Source organism: Myotis myotis, unplaced genomic scaffold (assembly GCF_014108235.1).
Source record: "Myotis myotis isolate mMyoMyo1 unplaced genomic scaffold, mMyoMyo1.p scaffold_m19_p_2, whole genome shotgun sequence".
Classification (NCBI taxonomy): Eukaryota; Metazoa; Chordata; class Mammalia; order Chiroptera; family Vespertilionidae; genus Myotis; species Myotis myotis.
In genome coordinates, this window is record NW_023416324.1 from 209669826 (window position 1) to 209691031 (window position 21206).

At 44.7% G+C, this 21206-nt stretch overlaps 1 protein-coding gene across 1 annotated transcript in view; it reads left to right on the plus strand.

Moving 5' to 3' along the window:
- Window positions 1-20225, plus strand: part of LOC118675808 (heat shock transcription factor 2 binding protein) — a 73825-nt gene extending 53600 nt beyond the window's left edge. Inside the window, exon 8 of the mRNA XM_036348588.1 lies at window positions 20017-20225. Coding sequence (XP_036204481.1) covers window positions 20017-20225 — 209 coding nt within the window. The remainder of the gene's footprint in view (window positions 1-20016) is intronic.
- Window positions 20226-21206: the final 981 nt, after the last annotated feature.

Below are 21206 nucleotides of genomic sequence, written 5' to 3' on the forward strand. Positions count from 1 at the left end.
AATGAGATCTACAAGAAAACTAATGAGACCCTCGATATTATATTGGGGAACCAACTAGAAATTAAGCATACACGGACTGAAATAACGAATATTATACAGACTCCCGACAGCAGACCAGAGGAGCGTAAGAATCAAGTCAATGATTTGAAATGCGAGGAAGCAAAAAACACCCAACCGGAAAAGCAAAATGAAAAAAGAATCCAAAAATGCAAGGATAGTGTAAGGAGCCTCTGGGACAGCTTCAAGCGTACCAACATCAGAATTATAGGGGTGCCAGAAGATGAGAGAGAGCAAGATATTGAAAACCTGTTTGAAGAAATAATGACAGAAAACTTCCCCCACCTGGTGAAAGAAATGGACTTACAGGTCCAAGAAGCGCGGAGAACCCCAAACAAAAGGAATCCAAAGAGGACCACACCAAGACACATCATAATTAAAATGCCAAGAGCAAAAGATAAAGAGAGAATCTTAAAAACAGCAAGAGAAAGAAACTCAGTTGCCTACAAGGGAATACCCATACGACTGTCAGCTGATTTCTCAACAGAAACTTTGCAGGCCAGAAGGGAGTGGCAAGAAATATTCAAAGTGATGAATACCAAGAACCTACAACCAAGATTACTTTATCCAGCAAAGCTATCATTCAGAATTGAAGGTCAGATAAAGAGCTTCACAGATAAGGAAAAGCTAAAGGAGTTCATCACCACCAAACCAGGATTATATGAAATCCTGAAAGGTATCCTTTAAGAAGAGGAAGAGGAAGAAAAAGGTAAAGATACAAATTATGAACAACAAATATGCATCTATCAACAAGTGAATCTAAGAATCAAGTGAATAAATAATCTGATGAACAGAATGAACTGGTGATTATAATAGAATCAGGGACATAGGGAATGGACTGACCATTCTTGGGGGGGAAAGGGGTGTGGGAGATGCGGGAAGAGACTGGACAAAAATCGTGCACCTATGGATGAGGACAGTGGGTGGGGAGTGAGGGCGGAGGGTGGGGCGGGAACTGGGAGGAGGGGAGTTATGGGGGGGAAAAAAGAGGAACAAATGTAATAATCTGAACAATAAAGATTTAAATAAAAAAAAAGATTATTGTTCTTTATACCGTTATTTAACCTCAGCTAATGAAATTTCCCATGTGATTTGTAAGCCTTCCAGCTGTGAACACATTCTACTGATGACATTAGTTATGCAACATCTTCGAAGCCATTTTATTCAGAAGTCAAAAGAAACTCATTAGAAGATGAAAATTGGGAAGTTAGCATTTATTAAATATTTGTTGTTATATTTCTTGGACACACATATAATATTTTAAGTGCTAAAATTGTAAAGAAAAACTTTCAATGTCCCAAGGTCATATGGTTCCAGAAGAGGTCCTGGCTGGAACTGGAAGGTACACAGCCAAGCCCCTTCTGATCCTGCCTGCATCACCCTCCCAGCCAGAATGCCCCCACCACCCCCAGCCACAGAGATTTATGCAGAGTAGAGGCATTGCCAAAGTACCAGGTGGCCACAATGACTTCAATCCAGAAGCAGCGCAGAAGGCCAGGGAGTGCCTCCTTCCCGCCCCATTTAATCTGGGAAGGTGCGCATTAGAGTTTTGCTTAGTTATGTGCAGTGTACAGAATTTTTCAAAGTCATGTTACAGTGGTATCAGATCACAGCACTCTATGATTGCTATCTCTGCTTTACATGACACAAAACTGTGCACTAGAGACAGTGCTGAGGGTAATACAGTTCCTAAGCCTGTTGCAGCTTGAATTAGGAACCACACTGCCTTTCCTCCATGACTTACTTGGTTGTGTCTGTGTATATTGGATACTGTGGTGCCCCTGTATCTCTTCCTTGTATCTAACTATTCAGGGGTTCACTCTCCCTTTAATGGACTATATGCCTTTGGGAAAGAGATCCTAATCCGGTGGGGACTTTTGTGAAGGAAAAAAATGCAAAAAGAAAGAAAACACACACACACACACACACACACACACACACACACACACACACACCCGTGCCCTGATAGACCAGCGTGGGTCCCCATCTCTAGAGCTTGTAATCTAATTGATTGGGAGTGGGACCCAGGCATCAGGGTTGTCACACCTCTTCAGGTGACTCTCATGTATAAAACAGGGTCGAGGAAGTCATGACAATCCTATCATTCTGCCAGTGGCTAGTCTTGGGGTCAAGGCTTAAGCCAGTCAGTGCATGGCATTCTTCTGCCCACAGTCATGGTCTGGAAGTGGACACCTGAGCTGAGTGGGTTCATCCAAACTCCACGGATGGTGGGGAGGCTTCTCCCTTGTTGGATGTGAACGAGGAAGTGCGCGGCCCCGAATGCTGGTTGCATCTCACTGTGAGTGAGTTGAGTCAGCTTCACAGGTGATACTGTGGAGGGCAGCGGAGAGAATGGACCCAGTTCTTTGATGACATAAGCCATTGAATGAAGCCCTGTTTCTGGACTTGATGTGAGGAATACATGTTATTACTGCTTAAGCCAGTTTGACTTGGAGTTTAGTACTTTTAGTTGAGGTATTCTGATTCACTGTTTCTATAGTAAATACAACAAAATCTCTGAAATCAGTTTCACGTTTCTTGATATGCAGAATGAAGGGTTATAAAGTGCAGTAGTTGGAGGTAACATCTGCATTTGCTGAAAACACATCCTGCCAGCATCAACTTACCTGATTTGCTCTTCTTGACAAAATACGAAGGTACAAATGCAAATAGAGAAGCTAACAGAACCCTTTGTCGGTGGTTGAGATGTGGAGGGGCACAAAAGGAGTGCAGATATTACATGTTAGTTGTTGGTCTTGAGAAGTTTGTTGACCAGCTCCCACTCTTCATCTGTAAATGGTGTCAGTGACGTATGCTGCAGAGCGGGTACAGAATCTAATTAGTCCATCGACACAGGCTCCCAGCACAGTGCCTGGGCATAGGGCTAGGTTGAGCCACATGAAATTGCCACTGTTTGTCCATTTTAGATCTATAAAAATGACAATTTCACATGGTATAGCTGTACAATTTCTCTAATAATAGCTGTTCATATCAATAAGTGAAAATTGGGTACTAGGAATGTGATCAGGATAATTAAAAGCATTGTTTTGGCTTCATATAATGTGCAGTGAAAGTTTGTTTTTTAAACAGAATTAGACATCTTTCACTTTTTATGATTTAAAACCTCAGTTAAACGTAATGTACACGTTTAATTTTTAAGACTATGCACAGATGCTTAATTCTTAGGAATACAGATAATAATTGTGTTATTTTTTAAAAGGTTTCATATCACCAAGGCAAGGCTTTCATCCATGCGATGTGATAGTAGAGGGTTAACTTCAATGTAATATTTTGTGGAATAGACATGATTGGCTTATTTTTAACCTCTAGTGACCATGTCACATTTCTGTACTGAACTACAGGAGCGAATGAGAATATAGCACATGTACTCTGCACTGAGTGTGTGATGACTGGACTAAAGCCTTTATTTACTGCATTGTGTTTAGTCTTTACAGCTGGTATGTATAAAAACATGAAGATACTGGAGTTCTTCAAGGCCACACGACTAGGCAGTGTGGTGCTTTAGAGGCCTGATTTAAATATACGGTTGTAGGTTAATTTAATGCTTTGAACAGTCAAGAAGGCGTTGAACAGATGGCCAACCCCAACTTCTTTTCTGCCTAGATATTGAGGCCACTGAGGTCCATGCCTAGAAGGATTGTCCCACTTCAGATGTTGATATCATTACACATCGTTGGACATGGGAATGTGAAAATGTCTTCCAAGTTATGATTTAAATATCCTTAAGACCTACCACTGTCTCCAATTTGCCCTACTCGTGGCTTTACGGATAGGAGGAGAGGTGTCTTTAGGGATTTTCTTATTCCATGGCAGGATCCTAACAGTCTGCCCCATCGTCCTGAGTCAGTGAGGGAACAGGGTCACTCGACAGCAGAGTATTTACATTCCTTTTGGCCTGAAGAGATTTTCCCCCAAAGTAGAAACGCAGTGCTGTGTGTGAAAGTACTTTTTAAGTGGCAACTTGCTAGTCAAATGTAAGGTATTTTTACCATCATTTCCTTCTGGAAAGAATCAGGCTGTCAGAGAGTAGCCAGGACTGTAGTTTGTCTTTCAGTAGTTGGACATCAGCTCCCCAGTCTTGCAGCGGGAAAGATACATTTTCTTAGAGTTCCTAAAGGGAGTCTGTGTGCCGAGTGGAGGGGCGTCTGAGGACCAGGTGGAGGGGGGAGTCTGAGGACCAGGTGGAGGGGAGTCTGAGGACCAGGTGGAGGGGGGAGTCTGAGGACCAGGTGGAGGGGAGTCTGAGGACCAGGTGGAGGGGGAGTCTGAGGACCAGGTGGAGGGGAGAGTCTGAGGACCAGGTGGAGGGCGAGTCTGAGGACCAGGTGGAGGGGGGAGTCTGAGGACCAGGTGGAGGGGGGAGTCTGAGGACCAGATGGAGGGGGGAGTCTGAGGACCAGGTAGAGGGGGGAGTCTGAGGACCAGGTAGAGGGGGGAGTCTGAGGACCAGGTGGAGGGGATTCTGAGGACCAGGTGAAGGGTGTAGCTCTCAAAGCAAGTTTATGACTTCTCTGTGGAAATGTGAAGTCTTTGAAATAAGTTGCTTTTAGTTTTAGTGTGAGAGATGGTACTGCAGCACCTAGATTCTAGGTTCTAGAACGACTAGGTGCTCATGAGTCTGAACGAGGCTCTGACCTTTGTAGCTGACCAACCGCCTGTTACCAGGATTATGATACGAATACATTATAATCTTTGAAAAATACCAAACCCTAGAGGTCCAAAGATTTTTAGTTCCAGTTCTTAAATCAGAAAGAAAATATGAACAGGGTATTTTAAAAGCATAGTGGGAAGTCCATTAGCAGTGAGAAGGGGAGGGAAGGCCTCCCGCTGCTCCTGCCCAGGGCTCTGTCAGTCTGGGCTACAGTTGCTGGCTGGTCTTGCTGGCCCTCCTTAGCCACCATCAGCAGGAAAGCTGCTCCATTTAGCCATGTTCCAGCAGTGCCTGGAGGGCTGTGGGAGGCAAGGAAGGCATTTCCCAGGGGGGAGACCAAGATTAACCCAGCAGGTGCAGGCTTCCTCCTCGAGGCTGCATTACCCTCCCAGCCAGAATGTAACTCTGGCATCTTCGAGGGGGTTGGGTGTAGCTTTTATCAGAATTTTAATATATACGTTTTTTAGCCCAAAAAAGGTGGGCGAACCATTGCTCCCAAGGTAAACACCCAGCTCATAGATTTGCTGGGTATCTTCAGAGGTGCCAGCCAGTGTGTGGCAACCGACTGATAAGAGGTCAGTGGATTGTTTTTGTCAAATTTAAGTGCCAAATAGAATCATCTGTAGTTCGAAAGGGCATGGTAAAGTGACTGATGATTTCCAGTGGAAGGCTTGATTGTGGCAGTCTGCCAAGAGACCTGAGGGATCATGGTCGGGGCCTTCTTCCTCGTTCAAGACCCCGGAATGATCTGGATAATGAAAAGCTGCCTCAGGACACGCTCACTTAGAGAAACTGAGGCTTATAGAGCAAGACGCTAATGGAGTAGTGGACCCCGGGAAGGTCATTGCTGGTGATTGCTCTCATCCCTATCCAGAGCACCTTCTTCCTAGTTTCTGACTCCTCAGCGAGCCAAACTGCCTGTCACAGAGTTGCCCCCGGAGCATGGGAAGGATGTGCAGAGCATGGAGGCAGGTGAGCCCGGAAGCCCGGGAGTCCCCCCAGTCTCTTAGCGTGGAGCTTGGCTCCAGTGACAGGCCATGTTCTGCACAGTCCTCAGCAGCCTCCCCAGCACTGCCTCTCTGCGTGCGACCTTATACCATGCTTGAGCCTGACCAGCTTCTCCATTTTTGCATGATCTGCCCACCAGGGTGCTCACCATTACAGTCACACTGTCTGTGCCCTATAAGGGCAGACACCGAGTCCTGTTATACTCAGCTGAGACCTGGGGTTTGAGGCTTATCTGTTCCATCAGCATTCATCTGATGAATGAAAGAACTTTGATCTGGTCTCTGGACATTGCAACAGGGTCTACAACTCTCTGGTCATATTTTCAGTCAGGTTCCTAATTTATCATTCTAAGTATGGGGTTTTCCTCATCTCACTCAGAGAAGAGGTATTATTTACAAGTTCCCGGGGGAACCCACCCCCTGGACTGCACACTGTCCTGGGCCACTGCACATATGTGGGGCTCAGCCTTACAGCACATGCTGAAGTTTGCTGCGTTCATTCCATCCGTTATGTTGGGCAGCGACTCTCAGAAAATGGTTTTTCTGGAGTCATAGTGCTAGAAAACGGGGGAGCTGGGATCAAACCCTGCTTTGCTCAGCCATGCAAGGATGGGACAGGCGACTTCTGGTCGGCATGTTTTCTCTTCCGTTCACTCACTAATGGATTCACTCATTTATGCCCATTTCTTCTTCAGAATTTATGTTTTCTCCCCTCTCCTTCTGGGACTCCATTGATACGCTTGATATTATCCTACAGGTTACTGGTGCTTTTTGCTTTTCTTCCAGTCTTTTTTCCTGTTCATGTGAGGGCAAAAGTCCAGTGAAGAAAATTGTGGAATGGGTTAACTTGATAGTTTCATGCGTTCCTTGGGGTTCTGGCCCTCCTCCTCCTCAGAAAGCATTTAGGAGCAGGCTGTATGTGCTCATCACCCTCTTCACACCCTTCCCCTGCCTCTCCCTACATTGTCCCATCACAGTAAATAAAAACATGTTTGCTGGCACAAGCTCTCATACTGGAAACCCAAACCAAAAGGTAATTCTTAGAAAGATCTTCCAGATAAGATGCCTAAATTGTCAGTTTATAGGTATGTGATAATCCTTGTGGCTGAAGGAGGCACAACAGCCAGAGTCCTAATAGCTTTACTTACTGAGTATCAGCTCTACCTGGCACAAGCTTACATGTGTCACCGAGTGTGCTGTGAGTCTGAGATGGGTGTACTTCCCGCTTATGATGAGGAAACAGCCTCAGAGAACGTGAGCACCAGTTCATTAGAAGCACTGTATTTGGTGTTCATGTCGTGGCCCCCCACCTGAGCTTGTGTGTTTTCTCCCAGGCCGTGCTGAATTTATAAATTAAACTACATTTAATTTGAAATGTAAAAGTTCTTTGTTGCTTCCAATTAATACATGATGCACCCTCCTGAGGATTCTGTGTTTGCCAGTGGTATTTCTGTTATGGTTACTGACATCTGCTTATTTTAATGCATTTTGACATGTGTTGAAGTGGGACTAATTTGGTTGTGATTCAGGCTCTGCATATATATCAGAGCTGACCCATCTGCCACACGAGTGTATTTTAGAAAAGGAGTAAATTCCTCATTGGGCTAAATAACACCTTTTCCATTTCCCTCTGTGTGTGATCTGTTGTCTAAAGTATCGTGTTGAAAAGTTGAGAAGTGATTTTGGAAGGAGGCAAGTGAGGAATCTGTTGCTAGAGTGTAATTCAGAAACAGACGAGCTAATGCAAGAAGCCAAGATGAGGGAGTTTCAGTTTGTAATAGTTGGAGTAATAACTTCTCTTTTGATTTTGGAAAGAAAAAATTAGAAACATAAAATAGACTGCTCTGTAAAGTTTCTCTAGTCCATCTCCCAGTCATCTAAGGAAAGATGCATTCTATTCCCAGACCTTCAGAATCCAACTTGAAACCACTCTCTAGGAGCGTTTCTAGACATCCTGTCCCCAAGTCTGATCATTCCTTTTTCAGAGCCCCATGGTGAATGTTCCAAACAAACTCATATTTGCACTTTCTGATCTGTTGCTTGTTAATGGCCTGGAACTTTTTTTTTTTTAATCTCTAACTAGGTAAGAGACTAGAGACTAGATGTTGTATTTCCTTTGACGCCCACAAAGTACACTTGCAGGGGCTCAACATCCCCTGCACAGATTCTGTTGCTGAGCTGAGGGCTCTACCTGCCCTCATTGCAGTGGTGGGTTCTATCTGACCCCCTGCCCCTTGGTGGTAGGAGACTCTACCTGACTTTGTAGTTGTGGGGTCTTTACCTGTCCCTCAGGCGCCTGGTGCATTAGTTAGGGTGTGCTGTGGCTTGGAGTCCACTCGGCAACTCATTTATCACAAGTATTCATTGAGTACTAAGCCCTGTTCTAGGAACTAGGTTCAAAAGTGAACAAGACAGAGTCCTTCCCTTGTGGAACTTTTATTCAGGTGGAGAGACTTGACAATGAACAGGTAGAATGGCGTGTATCACATAATACAAATAAAGATCTGATCTATCTTTATGCTTAAGGCTCAGTAACTGTTTCCTGGTTAGAGATGTAGAACACAGTTTTGTTTGATTTGTGAAGTAGCATGAGGACTCAAGAGTGACCATGCTTTAGGGCAGCGGTTCTCAACCTGTGGGTCGCAACCCCTTTGGGGGTCGAAAGACCCTTTCACAGGGGTCGCCTAAGACCATTGGAAAACACATATATAATTACATATTGTTTTTGTGATTAATCATGATGCTTTAATTATGTTCAATTTGTAACAATGAAATTGGGTCACCACAACATGAGGAACTGTATTAAAGGGTTGCGGCATTAGGAAGGTTGAGAACCACTGCTTTAGGGTCTGCTCTTTAGGTATTTGAGTGGAGACTTAAGTGAAGGACAAGCATACAGAGATCTGGGAGCAGAGCATCATGGGCCAAGGACAGGCAGCTGAGGGCCCTGCAGCAGCCATGGGCAGTGAGAGTATCAGAGTGGGAAAAGCCAGTGTGGCTGTAGAGGACGCTGCCAATGGCAGGAGAGGAGTCAGAGTTGGGCCTGGATCCCTTACGGTCAGTGTACAGCTGAGAACAGATCTTTGAGCAGGGCAGGCCATGGGCTGTTGGACTGTTTACTAAGCTCATTATGGTGCTGTTGGGAAGGCCAAAAGGAGTTAAAGGCAGTTGTAAGAGGTTAGCTGAGGAGATGGTGGCAGTGTGACCAGGAAGGTAGCAGCGACGATGATCAAGGTGACCAGATTTAAGGTACACTTTGAAGGGCGAGGCATATGAAGGAGGGAAGTCCAGGGTGGCACTTAGGTTTTGGGGTCAGCGGTTGGTGCTGTTGGGAGTACTGGGGAGGAGCGGTAGGAAGATGGAGTTTGCTTTGGTGAATGTAAAGTTTGAGACCCCTGTTCCACATTCAAAGAGAGGCATAGAGAACATGCGCTCTGAGAGAGGACAGGGCACAGTGTTGGACTCTACAGAGCCCATCCGCTAGTGTCAGCCTGCGACAACAAGAGCACTGCAGGGAGCACTCAGAAGTATTTGCTCACTGTTACCGTAGTAGAGTGCTAAATTAACTCAAACTGCTGCTCTCACAGGGGGCTCCTGTGGCAATATAACACCGCGAATCTCATCTGTCTTCATGCTTACGGCTCAGTAACTGCCTTCTGGTTAGAGACTTAGAACAACAGTTTTGGTTGATTTGTGAAAATGGATTTTGTTCTTATTTTAATGGGATTTTTTTTATCCAATTAATTTTTGCTCCATCATAGAGAAGTAATTGCAGAGAAATCCTTTGTGTTGTTTCTGTCAGGAGTAACATGCATCTTCATTTATACATAGGGGCTGGTTGGTATGGTAATAACCTGAAATAATCAGATGTCATTGTAGGGGCAAGAACAGTTGTCACCTGGGAAACGTGCATTGATAGCTAAAGAGATTCATAAAGAACATGGCAGAGTAAGAGATTTTCTAAATGCTTGATTGTCACTTGGAACAAGTAGTGTACATGACATGAGTTGGATTACTTAGATTTTAATTGAGGACACTCTGTGGCTTCAGAGATATTTTTACATTACAGTTTGATGTTCGAGGCACCTTTTAAAAAAAATAGATATTTTTATTGATTTCAGAGAGGAAGGGAGAGGGATGAGAGAGAATCATTGATCACTTGCCTCCTGCACGCATCCTACTGGGGATCGAGCCCACAACCTGGGCATGTACCCTTGACTGGAATCGAACACGGGACCCTTTAGTCCACAGGCCAACGCTCTCCACTGAGCCAAACTGGCTAAGGCAAGGCACCTATTTCTTTAATCTAAAGAAAAAGACCTGCAGGCAACAAAGGAAAAACCAAGTAAATAATTCGTTTCATGGCTGGGTGAGCTGCTGCTGTGATGTGTAGCTTATTTTAAAAGCATGTTAGGTGTTATTTATTTCCAGAATTTGTCCACGGTCACACTCAAACTTTAGTCTAATAGACAGTCAGCTGAGGCCAATACACCCCAGTGCAGAGGTTCCTGCTGCCAGATGTGAGCAGCAGCCCTCCTGCCTGCCTGGAAAGCAGATGCACATTGTGTGCAGTGGGACTCCCTGTGACGCAGGTGCAGTGTCAGCCAGTCTGCAAAGACGTGAGCATCAGGAGTGCACGGCGCTGGATCTGGGCCTCAGAGTTACTGCTTTGTAGTCTGTGTTAAAGAACTTGAAATTTGCAGAGAAGATATATTAATCAGGATTCTCCAGAGAAATAGAACCAATAGGATCTGTGTGTCTATCTGTTTGTCTGTCCGTCCGTCCATCCATCCATCCATACATAAGAGGAGATATAACAGGAATTGGCTCATGTGATTATGAAGGCCAAGAAGTCCCTAGGTCTGCCTTCTGCAAAGTGGAGGGGCAGGAAAGCCAGGCGTGTCATTCAGTCTAATGCCTGGGACCAGGAGATCTGATGTCTGGAGGCAGGAGCTGACATCACACTCATGCAGAGAAAGTGAATTTGCCCTTTCTCAGCCTTCTTGTTCTGTTTAGGCCTCTAAGGATTGGATGATGTCATCCATACTGGTGAGAGTGATCATTACTCAGCCTGTGGATTCACCTTCACAGACACACCCAGAAACCTTGTTTTCCAGCTCTGTACTTAAACCCAGTCCAGTTGACACATGAAATCAACCATCATAGAAGGCAATACTTAAACGAACTAGCTTGAGACAGTATAGAATACTTGATGAGATGATGATAACTAGCATTTCTTAGTGTTGCTCTGTGCTGGGCCTTATCCTGAGCATGTTACATGTGTTTAACTCACATAATCCCTTCACCAGCCCTGTGAGGCCACTACTCTTGCCACCAGGGATCAAGTGGTGGAGCTGGACCCTGAACCTGGCAATGGGGCCCTGATAGAGCGAGGGAGGGATCCAGGAGAAGAGATGTTAGCGTGGACCCCAGTGGGTGGGCTGGGAGGGCTGACCCCCATGCCAGTCTGTCAGGTTTGGGAGACAGCAGGAGGTCTGTTGGCCCGGAGGTGTGGGAAGGGCTTCTCTGGAAGGACTTTGGCAAATAGTTATTTTTCTTTCTGTCCCCTCCCTGCCTTCTTCCCTTTCTTCCTTTTTCCCTTCCTTCTGTTATCAAAATTAGTAAGTGCACATACTTAGAGAAAAATATATAAAACATAAAAGTGAAACTGAGAGAATTATCACAAAGGAACATTTTTTAACGCCACCCAGACTGAGAAATGATGAGTTGCCAGCACCCTGAAAACCTTTTGCACCCTCCTAGTCACTCTTTCTTCTGCCTGTTTCCCATTTTTGAATGTTATCTAAGTGGAATCATGCTTTTGTGTTGGCTTTTCATTCACATTTTGTTTGCAAGGCTCCTCACAGGCAGCATCATTCTCTGTGGTGGGGCCGTCAGCGTGCATTGCAGGATGGTAAGCAGCAGCCCTGGCCTCTACTCACTATTGCTAGTAGCACTTCCCAGTTATGACAACCAAAACTGACATTCAGAATATCCCCTGGAGGGTACAGTGCCCACCCGCAGCTGAGACTCACTGCTGTGCAGGATTCCTTTATATCAGCTGGGCCACTTGTCATTCTGATGGCACATTTGGGTTGCTTCTGTCTTACAAATAATGCTGCTCCAAAACTCTGGAACCTGCCTGTGGTAAACATGCATATTTTCCTGTTTGGGGGCACCAATTAGAAATGGAAGTTTGGGATCAATGGAAGTGTATGTCTTCAAACTCTAGTAGCTTATGCTGGGCTGTTCCCAAAGTGGTTATACCAGGTGTCAATTTTACCAGCAGCATGAATGCCTGCTGTTGTAGGCCTCCGTCCTCAGCCAGTCAGCGGGGGTAGATGTTCCCTCATTGTGGTTTAACGTTATTTTTCTGATGAGTTCTGTGTATGCTTGGCCTTTTGGATACCCTCTTTTGTCAAGTCCTGTTCTACTCTTCTACTACTTTTCTGTTAGGTTGTCTGACTTATTAATTTTTACATTCTGGAATAGGGCCTCAGTTGGTTTTGTAAAAGTTGCACATATATTTTACCACTCCGTGTCTTGCTTTATTTCTCTTAGTGGTGACTTTTGATAAGTCAGAAGTTCTCTGTCATCCGGTAGCCTTCTCTTTCTGCTTTTCGCATTTAGTGGCCATATCTCCCTGACACGTGGTATGCTGTGTGGTAGGGATCAAGTTTAATTTTCTTTCCATATGCATATCTGCAGGCCAGCACATTTATGGACAGGATTGTCCTTTCCCCAGGCTCCTCAGAGTGGCCTTTGTCCTTTAATGGCATTCCTCACGTGCTTGGGCTCTCCATTCCAGCCCATCACTTTGCATTATCACATCATCTCTTTTAGAGACATACAGGCACCTTCTCTTAATTTTCTGCAAGGACGCCTTTGCTGTTGTTGGCTCCTTTCCATGTAATTTTTAGAATCTGTATGTAAAACTCCACAAAGGAAGCTGTTTTGATTTTGATTGAAATTGCATCTGTAGATTAGTTTCAAAAACTGAAATCTTTACAGTGTTGAGACTTTAGTACGTGGCATGATATATCTCCTCACTGATTAGATCTTTCTCGCAATAGTATATTGTTTTCTGCATAGAGATCTTGACTGTCATCTTTCATTAGATTTACTCCTAGCAGCAGTGTTTTCTTCTTTTGAATTCTGTAATTCCTTTGTTCTCTGACACTGGACACTCTTAATCCACTCAAAAGATCTTGATGATTTGCCCCTACTATGTGCAGGCACGGTTCCTGGCACTGGGGATACAGCAGCGAGCCCAACAGTTTCAAGCCCTTGTCTTCATGGAGCGGGTGAGTGAAGAGAGACAGTAGAGAAAATAAATTAGAAAACATACAGTGTGTTTTATGATTTTTAATGCTACTGAGAAAAAAAGGCAGGGAAGGGGAATAGGCGGCAGTGTTTGCTCTTGGTTTTATTTTAAGATGTTCACGGAAGGCTACTGAGCAGCTGACTTGACACAAAGACCTGAAGGCAGTGGGACATTGGCTCCAGGGTTTCTAGGAAAGTATGTTGCCCAGGGGGATGGGCAGTGCGAGCGTTCCGAGGGGGGGTGGCGCTGCTCTGTTGGAAGAGCAGCAGAGGCCTGTGTGGTGAGAATGGGCTGCTGGTGGAGAGCGGGGGTGAAGGTTGGTTCTGTGTAGTTTGGAAATGCTATTTATGGAATGCAGCTATGTGCGCAGCGTCTCGAGAGACACTTTGATGTGTCTCCTTGTTCAGTCTCTACAGTAACCATGTAGACGATTAAACATTCAGTCTACACATGAGAAAACAAAGGCTGGCTTTGCTAAAGTGACGGTGGGGAGATGTCAGGTTACATACTTCACCCCTGTGAGATACCTTGTCATGGAGAGGAACTCGCAGCTCACTTCATATTTCAGTTTACATTTAGTGCAGTAATTTAGAAAACAAGGATGGTTACCTTGATAAGTAAAGTTAGACCGTTTGTTTTAATTTTAAGAATGATTGAGAACAGAAAGGCCCTGTGAGCATGTGTGACAGTGTGTCTGAGCTGTGCCTTAGGGAGCCAGGTCAGCTGTCAGGAAATCCTGAGCTTTGTCAAGTTTTCTTTGTGTCAGTGTGAGTGCCTTTTGAGAAATGTGGCATGTGGAGTCAGTGCCTGTGACAAGAGCTATCACAGTGCCATCTCCTTGTCTTCTAGTCCTTAGTTAGCCACAGCTTAATTCCCAGAGTGCCTTTTTTCCTGTCCCATGTTTTCCTCCCCAGTGGGGGTGGTGTGGGGTAGACGGAAGCACCTGTCACCATCCAGGGAAGTCGTGTCTAAAAGCCCCGTTTGGGACCCATAGAGCTAAGTCAGTGGTGATGAGTGTGTGTCTGGAGAATAGGAAGGGGCGTGAGGGGTGGTGGGCGAAGGGGTCTGGGACAGCCACCAGTCACTGAGAGTGCAGAGCTGGGGAGGATGTCACCCAGAGGAGCTCTTTGATCAGCTTGTTAAAATTGCATCACTGGTTTATAATTGTTGGTGCCCTGTTAGCATAGCGTCTCCTCCCCTCACCTCTTCTCCCCACGCCCAAAGGACTAAATCTAATACAGACATTCACAGAGAAACCTGTCTACGCACTGTCTGGGAAGAGACGTACATGACCCATTGATTCTGTGTCCAGCCAGACTGTTAGTAGGACGCTTCGTGAGAATACCCCCAATGTCAAGAGGGGACTAAATTCATAAAAAATAGAGGAAAACAACAAGCAGAACATTATTTTATTTGGTTTGATTTGCCTGAGCTTTAATAATGAAATAGTGCTTTTTGAAAAAATGTGTGGTTCTATGTACGTTTTTCAAGAACAGGCAAAACTAAGCGGTGGTGACAGAAATCAGGACATCAGTTGCTGGTAGGTAAGGACTGGCTGGAAGGGAAGGCCGTGAGGGAGCTTTGCGGTGCCAAAGTGTTCTCAATCTTGTTGGGATGGTTTTTTTCATGGATGTGTACATCTGTCAGAACTTTTTGAATTGTACATAAGATTTGTGCACATACCATAACATTCAACCACTTACAGTGCATGATTCATTAGTTTTTAGGGTAATCACAGAGTTGTGCAACCATCATCACCATCATCTAATTTAAGAATGTTTTCATCACTACCATGGAAACCCCCATACCCCTTAGCCGTCACTCCCCATTATTTTTTCCACCCAGCCTTTGGAAACCATTAATCTGTTTTCTGTCTCTATGGATTTACCCATTTGGGGCAATTCATAAAATTGAAATTTTATAATATGTAGCTTTTTATGTTTGGCTTCTTTCATTTAGCATGTATTCAAGGAATATCCATTCCTTCTCATTACTGAATAGTATTCCATTGTATAGATGTACCGCATTTTGTTTATCCATTCATCCCTTAGACGCTTGTGTTGTTTCCACTTTTAGACTGGGTAAATTGTCAAGTTAAAACTTGGTAAATGCAGGTTGCTGGATGGTGAGCTGTGGTTCAACAATGGATCGCAAGGGGAATTGAAAAAGAGTTTATTAGTCACAGGTCCTGGAGGAGGTACCCTACACACTTGGAGGGGCCACACCAGGAGGTCAGGGCAGAGTGCACACAGGGAGCAGGACCTGGGGCTCATTCATGCCTTTATTAGGGTCTGAGGGTGGAGTGCTTTGAGATTCCTAGACTAAGACTGGATTCGTCAATTCCAACCAAAAGAGTGGGGTTTGGGTAAGCCCCACAAAGGTCTTATCTAAGGGGCACGTAGGGGAAGCCGCTGGGAGGCAGGGGAGACTGTTGGTCTTAGGATACTGGAGAAATTGTATCAGGACATATGTTTGCTTGTGACTTTCCGAGCTATTATCTAGGACATACCTTGCATGAGGGCCAGTGTTAGTTTAGGGCCCTGCTGGGCCAAACAAAAGGGAAGGTGAGGCAGTAATACCACGGAATAGCTGAGCTACGCTCTCAACAGACTGTTACTGATAAATGCGTCTATGAACACTCCTGTATGAGTTTCTGTGTGACCCGCCGTTCTTTTACAGTAGGTCTGCAGCAGCTTCTCTTAATTTTTCTTAAACAGAGAATGTCTTGAATTCCCCTTCATTTCTGAAGGACATTTTCCCTAAGTAAAGAATTCTGAGTTGACAATTCTTTTGCTTCAACACCTGGAAAATACTGAGTCACTTTCTTCTGACCTCCTTGGTTTCTGATGAGAAACCTAGTATCATTAAATTGTTTTTCTCCCATAAATGAGGTGTCATGCCCTGACTGGTTTGGCTCTGTGGATAGAGCGTCGGCCTGCGGACTCAAGGGTCCCAGGTTCGATTCCAGTCAAGGGCATGTACCTTGGTTGCGGGCACGTCCCCAGTAGGGAATGTGCAGGAGGCAGCTGATCGATGTTTCTCTCTCATCGATGTTTCTAACTCTCTATCCCTCCCCTTCCCCTTGTAAAAAATCAATAAAATATATTTTTTAAAATGAGGTGTCATTTCTCTCTTGCTGCTTTCAAGACTTTGTCTTTAGTTTTCAGAAGTTTGGCTGTGATGTGTCTTGGCACATATTTCTTAAGGTCTATCCTGTTTGGCGTTTGCTCAGCTTATTGGATCTGTAGGTTTGTATCTGTTGCCAAATAGAGTAAAATCTCAGCCATTATTTCTTGGAGTATTTTCCAGCCCTGCTGACTTTCCCTCTCTTTCCAGAATTGCAAAGACATGAGTGTTCGATTTTTGTCATAGTCCCACTGGACACAGAGGCTCTGTTTTTCCCTGTCATTCAGATTGGGTAATTTCTGTTGTCCCATCTTCCAGTTCACCGATTCTTTTCTCCGGCTCCTCCATTCTGTCTCCATCAAGTTTTTAATTTCAGTTATTGTATTTTTCAGTTATAATGTTTCCATTTTGTTCTTTATGTCTTCTATTTCTTTGCTGAGACTTTCTATTTTTTCATCTGTTTCCAGCATGTTAAGAATTTTTGTGGAGGCTCTTGAAAACTCCTGTCAAGTAATCCTGACATCTGTGTCATGTCTGTGTTGGTGGATGCCTTTCTCAGTCAAGTTGCTTTACCCATTTCTAAACCCAAAATTGAGCCATCTGTGGGGATGTTCTCAATCTCAAGTAATTAGGTTTTCCATGGTTGTTTTAAAAGAGAAATTGTATCATTATAACTCAGCATTTGTTAATCTGTGGCCCAAATGAACCTGAGTTCCATGTTATTCTCCCCCTGTACAGTTTGGGTGCTTATATTACAAGCCATTTGCCCTTTCCCTTAGTCTGTGTTCCCTTCCAGTGCTGTCACTGAACTGTTTCCTTATGATGATGTCACCGTGAAGTTGTTCCTGTAGGGCTGCACCCTTGACTGCATGTGTCTCATTTATGACCTCCAGTGGCTTGTTTTACTTGGCCCTTTTTAAAGGGCTACACTGCTGTCTCTGCAGCTTGCCTAATTATTTTATTTGTTCAGAAATTTCCTTCTCATTTATATTACATCAGCCTTGACCACATAAAATACAATCATCTCATTCATTCAGCAGATATTTGTTGTATTGGAGATAGAGTGATGGGCAAGACAGTCAGGTCTTTGCTTTCCTGTAGCTTTTCAGTGGGGGAGGAGAGAAGATAACTCCATAGAATAATTGGTATTCAGAGAATTAAGACAGGGTGATGGGTGACAGGGTAATTTCATTGGTGGTAAGGGAATGACTCTCTGAAGAGAGAATATTTAAGCTGAAATTGATTCTTTTTTTTGTAGTTTCCATCTCTCTGTTTACATTGTTCTTCTATTCTTGCATTAGAGCCTGTTATGGGCTGAATTGTTGAAAATTCATATGCTAAAGCCCTAACCTACCTAGTATCTCTGATTGTATTTGGAACTAGGGCCTCTAAAAAAGCAATTAAAACGATGCCTTTACAGTGGATCCTAATCCAATCTGACAGGTGTTCTTACAAGAAGAGATTAGGACATAGGAGAGACACCAGGCATGTGTGAGGACAGAGAAAAGGCCATCTGTAGGACAAGGCCTTAGGGAAACCCACCTTGCTGACACACCTTGATCTTGAACTATCAGCCTTCAGAATTGTGAGAAAATATATTTCTATTGTGTTAGCCACCTTGTCTGTACTATTTTGTTTTGGCAGCTGATTAATACAGAGCCTGAAGCATCCTGATTATAGTTATTTTATTTTTAAATATATTTTTATTGATTTTAGAGTGGAAGGGAGAGGGAGAGACAGAAACATCAGTGATGAGTGAGAATCATTGATCAGCTGCCTCCTGCATGCCCCACACTGGGGATCAAGCCCGTAATCTGGGGATATGCCCTGACCAGGAATTGAACTGTGACCTCCTGGTTCATAGGTTGACTTTCAACCACTGAACCACGCTGGCCAGGCCAAATCATCCTATATAATAAAAGGCTAATATGCAAATCGACTGAACGGCAGAACGACTGGTCGCTATGATGCACACTGACCACCAGGGGGAAGATGCTCAATGCAGAAGCTGCCTCTGGTGATCAGTGCGCTCCCACAGGGGGAGCGCAGCTCAGCCAGAAGCTCTGAGCTGGGCTCACGGCTGACGAGAGCGGCGATGATGGCAGGAGCCTCTCCCGCCTCCGTGGCAGTCAGACATCCCCCACGGGCTCCCGCACTGCAAGAGGGCACAGGCTGAGCTGAGGGAACCCCCCCTTGAGTACACGAATTTTGTGCACCGTGCCTCTAGTAGTTATTTTAAATTACCTATCTGATAATTCCAAAATCTCTGTCTTATCTGAGTGTGGTTCTGATGCCTGGTTTGTCTCTTTAGACTGTGCTTTTTCCTTTTAGTGTGCCTTGTAATTTTTGGTTGAAGGATAGACATTATTTACTGGGTAAATAGGACTTCCGTGTGCGGTTTTATGTTAATCTGGCTAGGGGTTGGGCTGTGTTCTATGGAGGCTCCAGGGGCTTCATATTCCAGTTGTTCTCACCATTTCCCCTGTTTCCTTTGGGTTTCCCTAAGAATTCCTCCTTAGATAGAGTCTGTGCCTTTCAGTCTCCCAGCTATCATCCTTTGTTTTTGTAGTTCCTGTAGTTCTTGTTGTGTGAAGAGACTTTAGTCTCTTCTGGAAAAAAAAAAAAATTTGTCATGGGAAGCAAACTAGATGTATTTCAGAACGGTCACTCCTCATTGCCCTCTGCCAGACCATGTGAGAACCTTTTGGGGTTCTTGGAGATCAAACCCACAAGAATGTGGAGGTCCCCCTAAGATTGCCACACCCCCAGAAGTTTCTTACTATCGTGGTATTCCATACCCAGCTTCCAGCAGTTTGTCAGAATGATCCTATCCGTTTAGGCTCCAGTGGTTTCTGTCTAGGAAAACTGATGTTGGCTGTCATTACCCTGCAACCTCATTTCAAGAAAAGTCTTTGATTCTCAGTTTATTCCTCTTTTCTTGTTATATGGGTGGGGTGACAGTTTCCAAGCTCGTTACCTATTGGAGTTGAAACTGGACATCCCTGCCCTGCCCAGGGTGCAGCAGGGCTCTCTTTTCTCCTGCCCTAGCCCAGCAGTCCTTACGATGCCCCAAGGGCTCTGATTCAATAGGGAAAGCTCTGGGTGGGCCTTGGTATTGTGGCAGGTCCCAGTGAAGGTTTGCTCAGTCCACTCTTTCCATTCACGTACTTAAAAGGCTTTTTAAGAACAGTGCTAAGAAAGAGGTACTGATTTTGAGCCCGGTTCCAGTTACAGTATCCAATCAAGAAGTAAAGGCTCCAGGTAGGGAGAAATGATAAGGAGAGCTGGGTCCACCTGGTTAAGGGTAAAACTTTGTGTTGGACTGTTGTTTCAGTCTAGCTTTTTAAATGGTTGCTACAATATATGCAGGGCTACTCGGTTCTGTACTTCATGTGGGAAAAGTGGAATACAATGTGAGTGCTGTGGCCTGTGACTCTGGAACTCAGTGTCCTGCACAGATGCCACATCCATATGTGGTTTCTGAGGGATTTATTGCAGTGAAAGTGTAATAATACCTTTGAAAACAGTGTTGCAAGTGGATAGAATTACCGTCAACAACATGAAAAGCCCTCGTATTTTTCAGCATTTTAAAGTTATGTGGTTGTAATATTTGAAGACGGGATATTACTAAATAGATGACGATTGAGGTTTTTCATGCTGCTCTTATGAGCTAAGTTTTTACATCAAGAATTGATGCAATTTCTAGTTCAGCTCATAATTTTCAAAACTGTCAAACCTGTCATTCAGAAAATTCAAGAACCCTTGAGGGTTAGATTCTACCTCAAGATTAGGAGTTTCATTCTAACCAGAGTGTTACCTCTTGCCCCTAGATCCAGACGCAGAGGTGTGTCTTCATGTTTTGCGACTTGTCCAGTCAGTGGTTCTGGAGCCAGAAGTCTTCTCCAAGTTGGCCTCTGAGCTCCGGAGCTCCCTGCCCCTGCAGCGCATCCTGGCCATGTCCAAGAGCCGCAACCCCCGCCTGCAGGCCGTGGCGCAGGAGCTCCTGGACGACCTCCGAGCTCTGGAGTGTGATGCGTAGGCATGTCCCTCCTCCTTCCCAGGCCCCCACTTGGTGTTCTGAACCATCACCGAGGGCCATGTGTTAGAGCTGGCCAGACGTTCTTGACTAGAGATGGACGTGAATGAATATGTATCCACACATCTCCCCCTGGGAGTGAAGGTACTTGTGGGTGGTGAGTTAATCTTGCCAAGCGGAGCCCGAAAAAGAACCCATCCTGTCGCAGCAGCCGTGTCAGCTGTGCTGGCTTCTTAGAGGGCTCCTGCTGCTCAGGGGACTTTCTGAGACCTGTGAGTCCCCCCAAAATGGGAGATGAAGTAACCACCAGCCCTGAGATACATTTAATTGAAAAACAGTTCATTCTTTCTCTAGTAATTATAACTAATGCCCCAAATGCAAGTTTACCTTTAAACTATGGTGACTTGCTAGTTCACATGCCATTGGACATTTTAGTTCTATATTTTTGTGCCTCTTTTATTTTTGAATAAAGAAAGTCAGAAGAATCATTGATGTGCTCCAACTATTGTTTTTTGAAATATTACAAACTTGAATTGGGAAGCTGTATCTGACAATGATGGGTAGGAGAACTCTCCTTACATTGTTCTGGGTCCTTTATAAACTCAGAATAAAGCCCACTGTTTCATAGAACAAATACCATGAAAAGGGCCTCCTGGATTGAAACGCATGCCGTGTAATGATGTACACTAGTGTGTACCAGAGTCCCCGCACCACAGGTTTCCTTCTCATCTGCTAGGCCACTGGCAAGAACAAAGGAGGATGCACTTCACTTCCCATAGACACCACCACGTGTGAGAGTGGGAGTGCATCTGTATCACTCCTTAAGGTCACGTCAGGGAACGCGTTCACACCTCTCTTCTGGTGCTGCTGCCTTCAGCATGACACTGCGGCTGTGGGCTCCGGGTGTCCTGTGTGAGCAAAAACCCATGCAGGTGTCCCTTACCGTGGCAGCCTCAGATACGTTTATAAGAAGTTTCTACTGTG